We start from the raw sequence: 13,769 nt of genomic DNA on the forward strand, positions 1-13,769 counted from the left end.
CCCTATTTAGTAAAAGACCAAGTCTACATTATGGCAAGAACAGCTCAAATAAGCAAAGAGAAACGACAGTACATCATTACTTTAAGACATGAAGGTCAGTCAATACAGAACATTTAAAAAACAGTGCAGTTGAAAAACCGTCAAGTGCTTTGATGAAACTGGCTCTCATGAGGACCGCCACAGGAAAGAAAGACCCGGAGTCACCTCTGATGCAGAGGATAAGTTCGTTAGATTTACCAGCCTCAGAAATTGCAGCCCAAATAAATGCATCACAGAGTTCCAGTAACATTCACATCTCAACATCAACTGCTCAGAATAGATTGAGTGAATCGGAGTCTTCATGGTCAAATTGCTGCAAAGAAACTACTACTTAAGGACACCAATAATAAGGAGAGACTTATTATGTTCCATGATTCTTCTGATGGCATTGAGGAGTATACCCTTCCCTGGATCTGTGCTCCAACTCAATCCGGACGATTCCTTCGACCTCATGGCTTGGTTTTTGCTTTGACATGCACTGTCAACTGTGGGACCTTACATACATATATATATATATATATATATGTATGTATGTATATGTATATGCCATCAGAAGAATCATACATATACATATACATATGTGTATGTATATATATATATATATATATATATATATATATATATATATATATATATATATATACACATATATATACACATATATATACACATATATATACACATATATATATATACACATATATATATATATATATATATATATATATATATATATACACATATATATATATACACATATATATATATGTATATATATGTGTATATATGTATATATATATGTGTGTATATATATATATGTGTATATATATATATGTGTATATATATATATATACATATACATATATATATATATATATACATATATATATATATATATATACATATACATATATATATATATATACACATATATATATATATACATATATACACATATATATATATACACATATATATATATATATATATATATATATATATATATATATATATATATATATATACATATAACATATAACAATTTCCTCAGCAATCTACACACAACACCCCATAATGACAAAGCGAAAACTGGTTTAGAATTTTTTGCAAATGCATTAAATACAGGAAAACAGACATACCTTATTTACATAAGTATTTATACCCTTTGCTATGAGACTCAAAATTGAGCTCAGGTGCATCTGGTTTCCTTTGATCATCCTTGAAATGTTTCTACAAATTGATTGGAGTCCACCTGTGGGGAAATTCAATTGATTGAACGTGATGTGGAAAGGCACACACATACATATATATACATATATATATATGTATGTGTGTGCCTTTCCACATCACGTTAATGCATTTGCAAAAAATTCTAAACCAGTTTTCGCTTTGTCATTATGGGGTGTTGTGTGTGGATTGCTGAGGAAATTGTTTTATTTAATTCATTTTAGAATAAGGCTGTAACTAACAAAATGTGGGAGAAGTATAGGGGTCTGAATACTTTCCCGGAGGCACCGTAGGTACGCCCATTTATTCATATCTGACAGGGCAGGAGTATGGAGTTCTGAATAACCTCCTGGATGTTGTGGAGGTTTGCATTAAAACGCCTCGGGTGACTCATTGAAGCTGGCAGCCTAATCTCTCATTTGCCAGCTTCATTCCATGCATCAGAGTTTGGCACCTGTCTAGCCCTGCCAGCCCCAAATCCCACATGACCTCGCAGTCACAGCCTGGCTGCCTCAGTCTGGCAAGAGGCTGAGGGATGAGGGGGGGGGGGGTGTTTCTACTAAGCTAACACATGGAAATAGTTATTTGTTTTTGAATATTAGGACCCATTTAGATATATTACTTATTGGGGGGGGTAAAATGTTGACTTTGGTCTTTACTACAATATAGCCCATAGAAACGCAGTGTATAACACATTCATAAATGGCAAAAAAAGACAATAAAAAGTCAATCATAAGGAAGGAGAGACTTCAAAACTCTATATGTCTAGGAGATAGAAGTGAGCTCTTTATGTTACTTTGTAGGCCAAACCATTCAGACTCTACGTTTTTGTGAGAGAACTGATTTTTCGAGATGCATCATGGTCTGACAAACACCAATGTAGCCTGGCCACCTTCCACCGTAGATGCGGAAGACCGACATTTTTAGAATAAAAAAAGTTTCATTTTTGGCTTAAACTGATGGATTTCATGGGGATTATTTCAAATTTGATTGACACAGGGCTGCTTTAATAATTTGATACAAGCTAAGAAACTGATTATGCTGTCCCTCTTTCGATGACAGGGTGGAGCCCATTCCCTATGACAGCCCTAAGCCCTCCGGTCATACACGTTTCGTCTGCGTGTCGGACACACACTCCAGGACCGATGGGATCCAGATGCCATACGGGGACATCCTGCTCCATACTGGAGACTTCACTGAACTGGGCTTACCCTCTGAGGTCAAGAAGTTCAACGATTGGCTAGGTAAAGTGTCTCTTTTTAATGCACACACAATGCTGTTTCGTAACACTCATCATACTGTAACATGTAACCTCTATCTAGGCTAATCACTGTTTTGTGCAATCTGATCAAATGTAAATATCTGTAAGTTACTACAAGAACAGCGTTTAGTCTAATGTGGTCTTCTCATGTCTGCTTTGACCTTTTATTTAATATTTACTACTGCAATAAAACATTTTAAGATTAAGAACCTACAAAAAGGAAGAAGTAATTTTCCCTGAAGGCCACACATTATTAAAACACTGCCATCCTCCTTAGTTTCAAATTCATTTTAGCCTACAGCCGAGAGAAAATGGAGTCGAGCTTTCAGTTTGCGCTCTATACAGAACTGCCTTAGCGTGGTAATAGATGAAGTAACTGGGACAAAGGACCTTTATCTCCAAGAAAGTTAAAAGGTCAAATGAAAATGTTTAAAATGTCACTTGTTGACTTTAATAGATGTCTGTTGACTGGGTAACTACGGTCTTCATCTGCAGTTATTGCTCTTTGGTAAGAGAGGGAAAATGTTTACTGTGATCTGAGGAGGTCAAGAAGCCTTCACCTTTTCATTTGTGGCATTTTACTTTCATGGACCATTCCCTTAACCTCTCCTTAGACAACTTTCTATTTCAGTAAATATATATACACTGCATGATCAAAAGTATGTAGACACCTGCTCATTGAACATCTTATTCCAAACTCATGGGCATTAATATGGAGTTGGTCCCCCCTTTGCTTCTATAACAGCCTCCACTCTTCTGGGAAGGGTTTCCACTAGATGTTGGAACATTGCTGTGGGGACTTACTTCCATTCAGCACAAGAGCATAAGTGCGGTCGGGCACTGATGTTGGATGATTAGGCCTGGCTCGCAGTCGTCATTCCAATTCATCCCAAAGGTGTTCGATAGGGTTGAGGTCAGGGCTCTGTGCAGGCTAGTCAAGTTCTTCCACACCGATCTCGACAAACCATTTCTGTATGGACCTCGCTTTTTGCATGGGGGCATTGTCATGCTGAAACAGGAAAGGGCCTTCTCCAAAATGTTGCCACAAAGTTGAAAGCACATAGTTGTCTAGAATGTCAATGTATGCTGTAGCTTTAAGATTTCCCTTCACTGGATCTAAGGGGTCTAGCCCGAACCATGAAAAGTAGCCTCAGACCATTATTGCTCCTTCACTAAACTTTACAGTTGGCAGTATGTATTCGGGCAGGTAGCGTTCTCCTGGCTTCCGCCAAACCCAGATCTGTCCGTTGGACTGCCAGATGGTGAAGGGTGATTCCTCACTCCAGAGAACACGTTTTCCCTGCTCCAGAGTCCAATGGCGGTGAGCTTTACACCACTCCAGCTGACTCTTGGCATTTCGCATGGTGATCTTAGGCTTATGTACAGCTGCTCGGCCATGGAAACCCATTTCATGAAGCTCCCAACGAACAGTTCTTGTGCTGACATTGCTTCCAGAGGCAGTTGGAACTCGGTAGTGAATGTTGCAACCGAGGACCGACAATTTTTACGCGCTTCAGCACTCGGCAGTCCCGTTCGGAGTTCGTATGGCCTACCACTTCGCATCTGAGCCGTTGTTGCTCCTAGATGTTTCCACCTCACAATAACAGCACGTACAATTCACCACGGCAGCTCTAGCAGGTCAGATATTTGACTAACTGAGTTGTTAGAAAGGTGGCATCCATTCCAAGCTCAGCGTTCAACGCCATAGTGCCCACAAAGCTCATCACTAAGCTAAGGACCCTGGGACTAAACACCTCCCTCTGCAACTGGATCCTGGACTTCCTGTCAGGCCACCCCCAGGTGGTAAGGATAGTCAACAACACGTCTGCCACGCTGATCCTCAACACGGGGACCCCTCAGGGATGTGTGCTTACTCCCTGTTAACCAATGACTGCTTGGCCAAGCACGACTCCAACACCATCATTGCGTTTGCTGAGGACATAACAGTGGTAGGCCTGATCACCGCCAACGATGAGACAGCCTATAGGGATGTTGTCAGACCTGGCAGTGTGGTGCCAGGACAACAACCTCATCCCTCAACGTGAGCAACACAAAAGAGCTTATCGTGGACTACAGGAAAAGGAGGGCTGAACACGCCCCATTCACATCGATGGGGCTGTAGTGGAGCGGGTCGAGAGTTTCAAGTTCCTTGGTGTCCACAACACCAAAAAAATATCATGGTCCAAACACACCAAGACAGTCGTGAAGAGGGCACGACAAAGCTTATTCCCACTCAGGACACTGAAAAAAATTTAAGTTCTATAGCTGCACCATTGAGAGCATCCTGACCAGTTGCAATACCACCTGGTATGGAAACTGCTCAGCATCTGACCATAAAGTGCTACAGAGGAAGAGTGCATACGGCCCAGAACATCACAGGGGCCAAGCTTCCTGCCATCCAGAACCTATGTACTAGGCGATGTCAGAGGAAAGCCCAAAAAAATGTCAGTCACCCAAGTCATAGACTGTTCTCTCTGCTACTGCATGGCAAGCTGTACCGGAGCGCCAAGTCAAGGTCCAAAAGGCTCCTTAACAGCTTCTACCCCAAAGCCATAAGACTACTGAACAATCAATCAAATGGTCACCCGGACTATTTACATTGAAATGTGTTGTTGGTTTAGGGCTTGTAAGTAAGCATTTCATGGTTAAGTCTACACCTGTTGTGTTCTGAGTATTTAAAAAATTGATTTGATATTCAACAATTCTTTCTGTTTCCGTCTTTCCTGCAGGGAGTCTACCGTATGAATTCAAGGTGGTGATCGCAGGGAACCATGAACTGACGTTTGACAAGGACTTCATGGCTGAGCTGGTCAAGCAGGATTACTATCGCTTTCCCTCCGTCTCTAAGCTGAGACCAGAGGACTTTGACGATGTTCAGGCCCTCCTCTCAAACTGTACTTACCTGCAGGACTCTGAGGTTACAGTCAAGGGTTTCCAAATATTCGGGGCACCGTGGTAAGTTTATCTCGTCTTGGGTTAAATATCATGAGTGCTATGCAGTGTTATTCTACAGTGACTATAGGTCAGATTTGAGTTTTTGAGTAAAAAAAACAACAACAGGAATTCAGCTAAAAATGTGTTTAATTTAGGAAGTTTGTTCAAGTATTACCACAAAAAAAAGAGACTTGTCTCATGTCTCAATGTAATTAAGGTGTGAAATTATTATTTCAAAATAATATATTTTTGGGTTTAGTTGTGGTCAATTTGCAGTGTCTAAATTATTATATTTTTTGACCCCCTTGACCATTCACTCTGACAACAATCGGCTCGTGGCTGAATCTATTTGCCCCTACACCTGCTCTAGAGGCTAATCGCTGAATGACAGACTACTGCATAATATGGCCTCAGTGACACGGATCACTGTACCTGAGTTGGCCGTGTTGCTCAAATACCTTATGCTTTACATACAGTGGAGGTGATGACAGAATGTGTGAGGTGACTCGCTTTGCTTGCTTATCAAGACCCTGAATGAGTCTAGTTTATTTTGTCTTTACTAGTGTGTGTCCATGGTGGATATCAAACACTCTACAGAGTATTCACTGCTTCTATGTTCTAAATCCGTTATTGTTTTTTTACCATTTCCATACCTCAGTGAGGTCATGGCCTTGTTGTCCTGAATCCTGACAGGGGACTCCATGTTTTTGGTTAGACACAGAGTGCCTGAGACACACGTCTGATTGGTTGGGTGTGGGTCAGTCCCAGCCATGTCCTCTCCTCCTGTCCTAGACTTGTGGCATGTCCTAACATGTTACAGGCTGCCATGGAGACATGTACTCATAGTGTACTCAATGTACTACAGTGTCTGCGAGGGGATGACTGATCTCACATTTAGATTTGGAAGTCCGACTCAGAGGTAGTTCATGAGGCAAGTGAAGAGGTTCGCTGCAGGCCTGTCATATGATTCTTCGCAATTTTCTTTAATGCTGTGCCAGTGACACATTTGTAATATTTCTTCGTCTAAGACACTTTATTGACCTTTTTTTAAGAGGCTAGACTTACAAAACATAACCGACTGTAAACTCCACCCCCCTGGTATTCTCCCCAGCAGGATGGACAGAGACATGCAGCCTGGCTAGCTGTGCAGAGGCCCTGGGTGGCTGGAGAGGGCCAGAGCAGTGGAATCATGGCATTGTGTGTCAGTCTGCCTGACCCCCTGTCTGGCCATCACAACTCCCTGCTGGCTGGCACACACCAACCTCCTTTCACAGGCTCTCTTCCCCCCCTTCCCAGAGCTAATAATCTCTCTGTCAACCACACGCCTCCATCTGCCTGTGTTGTTCTTCATCAGCCCCTGGACGTTTGGTCTCGGAGAGAGGTCATGGGGCTTTTGTCTCCTCAAGCCCCAGTTGAATAGGTATGACTCATCTGACAATGAAAGTCTGACCAGGTGTAATGTTATGCTGATGATCGTGCGAGAAGTAGTGCTTTTAGGTCTTCATACCTTAACCTGGCTCAGTCAGTATTATATTATATTTGCTTCCTGAGCCCAACTCTCATTCTCAGTGTCAAACCTTCCTGTCTTGAGGGTAACTCTCCTAGCTTGATTTAATCCTATATCTTCCACTTCAAAGGTTTTAGTTTTCCTGGTGATAGTGGACAGTTTCTCACAATGCATGCCGTGAGGAAAGAGCAACAATGAGGGCAGAACTGTGTTTGTCACAGAGTAGTGCTGAATAAAATTATTATTTTGGCAAGAGGGGCAGGGACATGAAGGGGAGCGAACCAGCCGACAGGATGCATGATGGGAGGTCTTTGGTGCAGCACTGGGGTGATCTTTACCGGGGCGATTTCCCAGCCTCTCCAGCAGGAAGTGGCCTTTTGTTCCGACACATCCTGGTTCTTTTGTTGGGACATACAGATCAAACCCTGGGCCTGACCCCGCTCCCTTAGGGACAGCCCTCCCCGCAGGCCACGGTGGCCCCTGCTACCTCTGAGCCTAGTGATCACAGAGGTAATTCCCACCACCCACAAAGAGCTCAGCCAGGCTTGACACACACTGCAGGCCTGCTCTAAGTCTCAGGGTCAATGCTGACTGAAATCATCTAAATTAATTGTTTTTGGGGGGTGATTGTCAAAGCCAGTAGTTCATGACCTTGACCCCTAGATACTTCTTGGCATTGAGGCCCCTTATCTATACTGAACAAAAATATAAACGCAACATGTAAAGTGTTGGTCCCATGTTTCATGAGCTGAAATTGAAGATCCCAGAAATGTTCCATATGCACAAAAAGCTTGTTTCTCTTAAATTCTGTGCACAAAGTTGTGTACATCCCTGTTAGTGAGCATTTCTCCTTTGCCAATATAATCCATCCACCTGACAGGTGTGGCATATCAAGAAGCTGATTAAACAGCATGATTATTACACAGGTGCACCTTGTGCTGTGGACAATAGAAGGCCAGTCTAAAATGTGCAGCTTTGTCACACAACACAATGCCGCAGATGTCTCAAGTTTTGAGGAAGCATGCAATTGACTGCAGGAATGTCCTGATGCCAGAGAATCTAATGTTTATTTCTCTACCATAAGCCGCCTCCAATGTTGTTTTTGAGAATTTGGCAGTACGTCAAACCGGCCTCACAACCACTGACCACGAGTAACCATCCCAGCCCAGGATCTCCACATCTGGCTTCTTCATCTGCGGGATCGTCTGAGACCAGCCCCTGGACACCTGATGAAACTGTGGGTTTGCACAACCGAAGATTTTCTGCACAAACTGTCAGAAACCATTTCAGGGAATCTCATCTGCGTGCTTGTCATCCTCACCAGGGTCTTGACCTGACTGCAGTTCGGCGTCATAACCGACTTCAGTGGGGAAATGCTCACCACTGATGGCCTCTGGCACGCTGGAGAAGTGTGCTTTTCACGGATGGATCCCGGTTTCAGCAGATGGCTGACAGCGTGTATGGCGTTGTGTGGGCGAGGGGTTTGCTGATGTCAACGTTGTGAACACAGTGCCCCATGGTGGCGGTGGGGTTTTGGTATGGGCAGGCATAAGCTACGGACATGAAACACAGTTGCATTTTATCTATCTATTTAAATGCACAGAGATGCCGTGACGAGATCCTGAGGCCCATTGTCGTGCCATTCATCCGCAGCCATCACCTCATGTGATGGCGGTGGGGTTTTGGACAACAAAGTCAAGGTATTTCCAGCATGATAATGCACAGCCCCATATCGCAAGGATCTGTACACAATTCCTGGAAGCTGAAAATGTTGGTCACATACACATGGTTAGCAGATGTTAATGCAAGTGTAGCGAAATGCTTGTGCTTCTGGTTCCGACAGTGCAGCAATATCTAACAAGTAATAAATAACAATTCCACAACTACCTAATACACACAAATCTTAAGTAAAGGGATGGAATAAGAATATGTAGATATAAATATGTGGATGAGCGAGGGCAGGTAGTTTGCCCCCGGTGATGCCTCTGGAAAGCCTTGCGGTTGTGGGCAGTGCAGTTGCTGTACCAGGCGGTGATACAGCCCGACAGAATGCTCTCAATTTTGCATCTGTAAAAGTTTGAGGGTTTTTGTTGACAATGCATGTCACCCATTGAGCATGTTTGGCATGCTATGGATCGATGCATACGACAGAGTGTTCCAGTTCTGCCAATATCCAGTAGCTTTGCACAGCATTGAAGAGTAGTGGGACACCATTCCACAGGCCACAATCAACAGCCTGATCAACTCTATGCGAAGGAGATGTGTTGAGCTGCATGTGGCAAATGCTGGTCACACCAGATACTGACTGGTTTTCTGATCCACGCCCCTACTTTTCTATTAAGGTATCAGTGACCAACAGATACAGTTGAAGTCGGAAGTTTACATATACCTTAGCCAAATACATTTAAACTCAGTTTTTCACAATTCCTGACATTTAATCTTCATAAAAAATGTCATGTTTTAGGTCAGTTAGGATCACCACTATTTTAAGAATGTGAAATGTAATAATAATAAGAGAGAGTGATTTATTTCAGCTTTTATTTCTTTCATCACATTCCCGGTGGGTCAGAAATGTACATACACTCAATTAGTATTTGGTAGCGTTGCCTTTAAATTGTTTAACTTGGGTCAAACGTTTCGGGTTGCCTTCCACAAGCTTCTCACAATAAGTTGGGTGAATTTTCACCCCTTCCTCCTGACAGAGCTGATCAGGGCTTTGTGATGGCCACTCTAATACCTTGACTTTGTTGTCCTTAAGCCATTTTGCCACAACTTTGGAAGTATGCTTGGGGTCATTGTCCATTTGGAAGACCCATTTGTGACCAAGCTTTAACTGATGTCTTGAGATGTTGCCTCAATAAATCCACATAAATTTCCTCACTCATGACGCCATCTATTTTGTGAAGTGCACCAGTCCCTCCTGCAGCAAAGCACCCTCACAACATGAGGCTGCCAACCCTGTGCTTCACATTTGGGATTTGGCTTGCAAGCCTCCCCCTTTTTCCTCCAAACATAACGATGGTCATTATGGCCAAACAGTTCTATTTTTGTTTCATCAGACCAGAGGACATTTCTCCAAAAAGTAGGATCTTTGTCCACATGTGCAGTTGCAAACCGTAGTCTGGCTTTTTTTATGGCGGTTTTGGAGCAGTGGCTTCTTCCTTGCTGAGCGGCCTTTGAGGTTATGTCGATATAGGACTCGTTTTACTGTGGATATAGATACTTTTGTACCTGTTTCCTCCAGCATCTTCACAAGGTCCTTTGCTGTTGTTCTGGGGTTGATTTGCACTTTTCGCACATAAGTACGTTCATCTCTAGGAAACCGAACGCGTCTCCTTCCTGGCCGTTAGACGGCTACGTGGTCCCATGTTGTTAATACTTGCATACTATTGTTTGTACAGATGAACGTGGTACCGTCAGGCGTTTGGAAATTACTCCCAAGGATGAACCAGACTTGTGGAGGTCGACACATTTTTTTCTGAGTTCTTGGCTGATTTCTTTTGATTTTCCCATGATCTCAAGCAAAGAGACACTGAGTTTGAAGGTAGGCCTTGAAATACATCCACAGGTACACCTCCAATTGACTCAAATTATGTATATTAGCCTATCAAAAGCTTCTAAAGCCATGACCTCATTTTCTGGAATTTTCCCAGCTGTTTAAAGGCACAGTCAACTTAGTGTATGTACACTTCTGACCCACTGGAATTGTGATACAGTGAAATAATCTGTCTATAAACCAAATCAAATCAAATGTGTTTATATAGCCCTTCGTACATCAGCTGATATCTCAAAGTGCTGTACAGAAACCCAGCCTAAAACCCCAAACAGCAAGCAATGCAGGTGTAGAAGCACGGTGGCTAGGAAAAACTCCCTAGAAAGGCCAAAACCTAGGAAGAAACCTAGAGAGGAACCAGGCTATGTGGGGTGGCCAGTCCTCTTCTGGCTGTGCCTGGTGGAGATTATAACAGAACATGGCCAAGATGTTCAAATGTTCATAAATCACCAGCATGGTCGAATAATAATAAGGCAAAACAGTTGAAACTGGAGCAGCAGCACGGCCAGGTGGACTGGGGACAGCAAGGAGTCATCATGTCAGGTAGTCCTGGGGCATGGTCCTAGGGCTCAGGTCCTTCGAGAGAGAGAAAGAAAGCGAGAAGGAGAGAATTAGAGAACGCACACTTAGATTCACACAGGACACCGAATAGGACAGGAGAAGTACTCCAGATATAACAAACTGACCCTAGCCCCCCGACACATAAACTACTGCAGCATAAATACTGGAGGCTGAGACAGGAGGGGTCAGGAGACACTGTGGCCCCATCCGAGGACTAAAATAAACAATTGTTGGAAAAAGTACTTGTGTCATGCACAAAGTAGATGTCCTAACCGACTTGCCAAAACTATAGTTTGTTAATTAACAAGAAATTTGTGAAGTGGTTGAAAAACAAGTTTTAATGACTCCAACCTAAGTGTATGTAAACTTCCAACTTCAACTGTACATCTGTATTCCCAGTCATGCGAAATCCATAGATTAGGGCCTAATTTATTTCAATTGACTGATTTACTTAAAAGGGAAAGGGGGATACCTAGTCAGTTGTACAACTGAATGCATTCAACTGAAATGTCTTCCTTATATGAACTGTAACTCAGTGAAATTGTTGCATTTATATTTTATAGTGTACCCCAGAGTCAGATAGCATGCTAGTAGATACCCATGGACTTCCAGTCATTGCGCTAACGCTAGTTAGCATTGGCTGGTGAAACTACCTCTAACTTCCTTCATACTGGACACAGAGACATACAAATGGTATCCACAAGTTCATCTGACTCCGGGGAAGTAGATAAAGGGCCTCATTGCCAAAAACATTTACTTGAAATGTTCCATATCTCCTAGTAGCATTGAACAGCTAATACCTCCTCCTTTCATGGCAGATATACCATGACCTGACCTAGTAGCGTTCTATGTGTGTGTGTCAGTGTGACTGAGGGCAAAGGGAGCTGAGCTGCTATGCTATAGGCAGCAAGGTGACAGTGGCAGCCTGAGTATGGCTTTAGAAATGCTAAGACTTCCTCTAATCCGCCTATGACTGCGGACACACTGGTCATGTGACCTCTGGGTTCACTTCGGGCGAGAGCCCGCCAGGCAGAGCCACAAAGAAGGTGTGGTTCTCTGTTTCCATAGAAACCGTGGCACAGCCGTGTGTGTGTGTGTGTGTATCATCCTCAGTGTGTTTGCTATTTAAATCAGTTCCACTGGGTGTGTGGGTCAGTGAGGACAGCGTAGCTGTGAGGTTAATGCAAGCTCAATCTCTCACATGGACACTCATGCTGGGCTAGCAATCTACTTTATTGACTGGTTGACTGGCCATTGTCTTAATGTCATGTGTGGCTTTTTTTCCCTGTCCATCTGTGTAGCAGATGAATAGATGGGAATGGGAAAAGCTGCCTGACTAATCGACAACAGTATGCGAGCATAGCCTCAAATGACCCTGGAGTTTTTATGCAAGGAAATAAAGGGCAAATCTGAAATGAGGTTCCAACTCTCGGTATCACTTGGTGGAAATCTCTGTTTACCCCTCAATGTGTTAATCCTGTCACCACAACAACTTGTCTGATAACAATTACCTCACACAGTATGACTTATTATATTATTTGGAATTATTCAATTTTTTTTGCTAGGTAGCGTTAGCTAGCACTAGTCGTCTGCACCTCTGTCAAAACTCTCCTATTTTTCATCCTATAGCTTGTTCTCCGTATTCTTAAAAAAAATAGTGAGCCAACGTGTTTTCAGCACTTATTTTCGATGATTGATCAAAACAAATTCTCTCATGCTCTCTTGTCTCTCTGCGGAAGACATGTTGTGAGCAATATGTTTGGAAACCGCAATAGAATCGCAGTATCGAATCGTAAAACATATAGAATCATGAGAATTGCAAATACATATCATATCAGCACAAAACAAAATGCCATAATATCATACCGTGAGGTCCCTGGCAATTCCCAGCCCTAGTTTTCTGACAAAATACTTTGCCTCACTTTTCAATAAAGACTTTCCAGAATATAGCTGGATATGATAATGTAATAATACAGTATGTAAAAGAAGTGCCTTTGGGATAGCAGTGGTTTTGGTCAAGTTTTGAATGTCTGTCTGTCCATTGGCGAGTGGACTGTTCCACAAGATCCATCACTTCAGAGGAAGAAGCAGTAACGTGAGAGCCTGGGGAAAATAGGCCACGGTCTGTTCTCCTTCCCAAAATCAAAACCACAAGGGACTGTATGGTTATGCTCTGGGAGCGTTGGTTTTCACTGGGGAGGTGTTGAAATGCTGCTCTACTCTGCCCTACAGGCCCCTGCGAGGCCTTACATGCTGACATCACTGATTGTGAAGTGACCTTTGACCCGGAGGTGCAAGCTGCACGTCAGTGTTAATTAGCCGCTCGTGTCCGCTACCCTCCTCAGATCTTTCAGCAGTGCATTGTCCTGCTCTGGCTGACTGCAGCCCAGCGCTGGAGGCTCTCACACAGCGCCAGGCAGGCAGGGCAAACTTGTGCACAGGAAGAGGGGTCAGGTTGCCACGAAGGCGGCATAAGGGTGGTGGTGGGGGGAGAGAGGAGGGAGGGGGGCAGAGTGAAGAGTGGGTCAGGCAGACAATAAGTGGCCGAGATTAGGAGTGGGATGAACACCCACAGACGAGAGGAGGAGACGCCTGCCCTCTATTCAGAGGATTACCATTTTGGATGAACTCCAGCCTACCACAAGGCCACAGTGGATTCGGATGGCTAGGGCCTTTGTGTCCAGGTT

At 43.3% G+C, this 13,769-nt stretch overlaps 1 protein-coding gene across 1 annotated transcript in view; it reads left to right on the plus strand.

The window, feature by feature from the left end:
• The window catches only part of LOC115109630 (metallophosphoesterase MPPED2-like), a 46,943-nt gene that overhangs the window by 19,234 nt on the left and 13,940 nt on the right, over window positions 1-13,769 (plus strand). Inside the window, exons 3-4 of the mRNA XM_029634803.2 lie at window positions 2,329-2,510; window positions 5,257-5,482. Of these exons, the coding sequence (XP_029490663.1) occupies window positions 2,329-2,510; window positions 5,257-5,482 (408 nt within the window). The remainder of the gene's footprint in view (window positions 1-2,328; window positions 2,511-5,256; window positions 5,483-13,769) is intronic.

This window comes from Oncorhynchus nerka, linkage group LG25 (assembly GCF_034236695.1).
Source record: "Oncorhynchus nerka isolate Pitt River linkage group LG25, Oner_Uvic_2.0, whole genome shotgun sequence".
Classification (NCBI taxonomy): Eukaryota; Metazoa; Chordata; class Actinopteri; order Salmoniformes; family Salmonidae; genus Oncorhynchus; species Oncorhynchus nerka.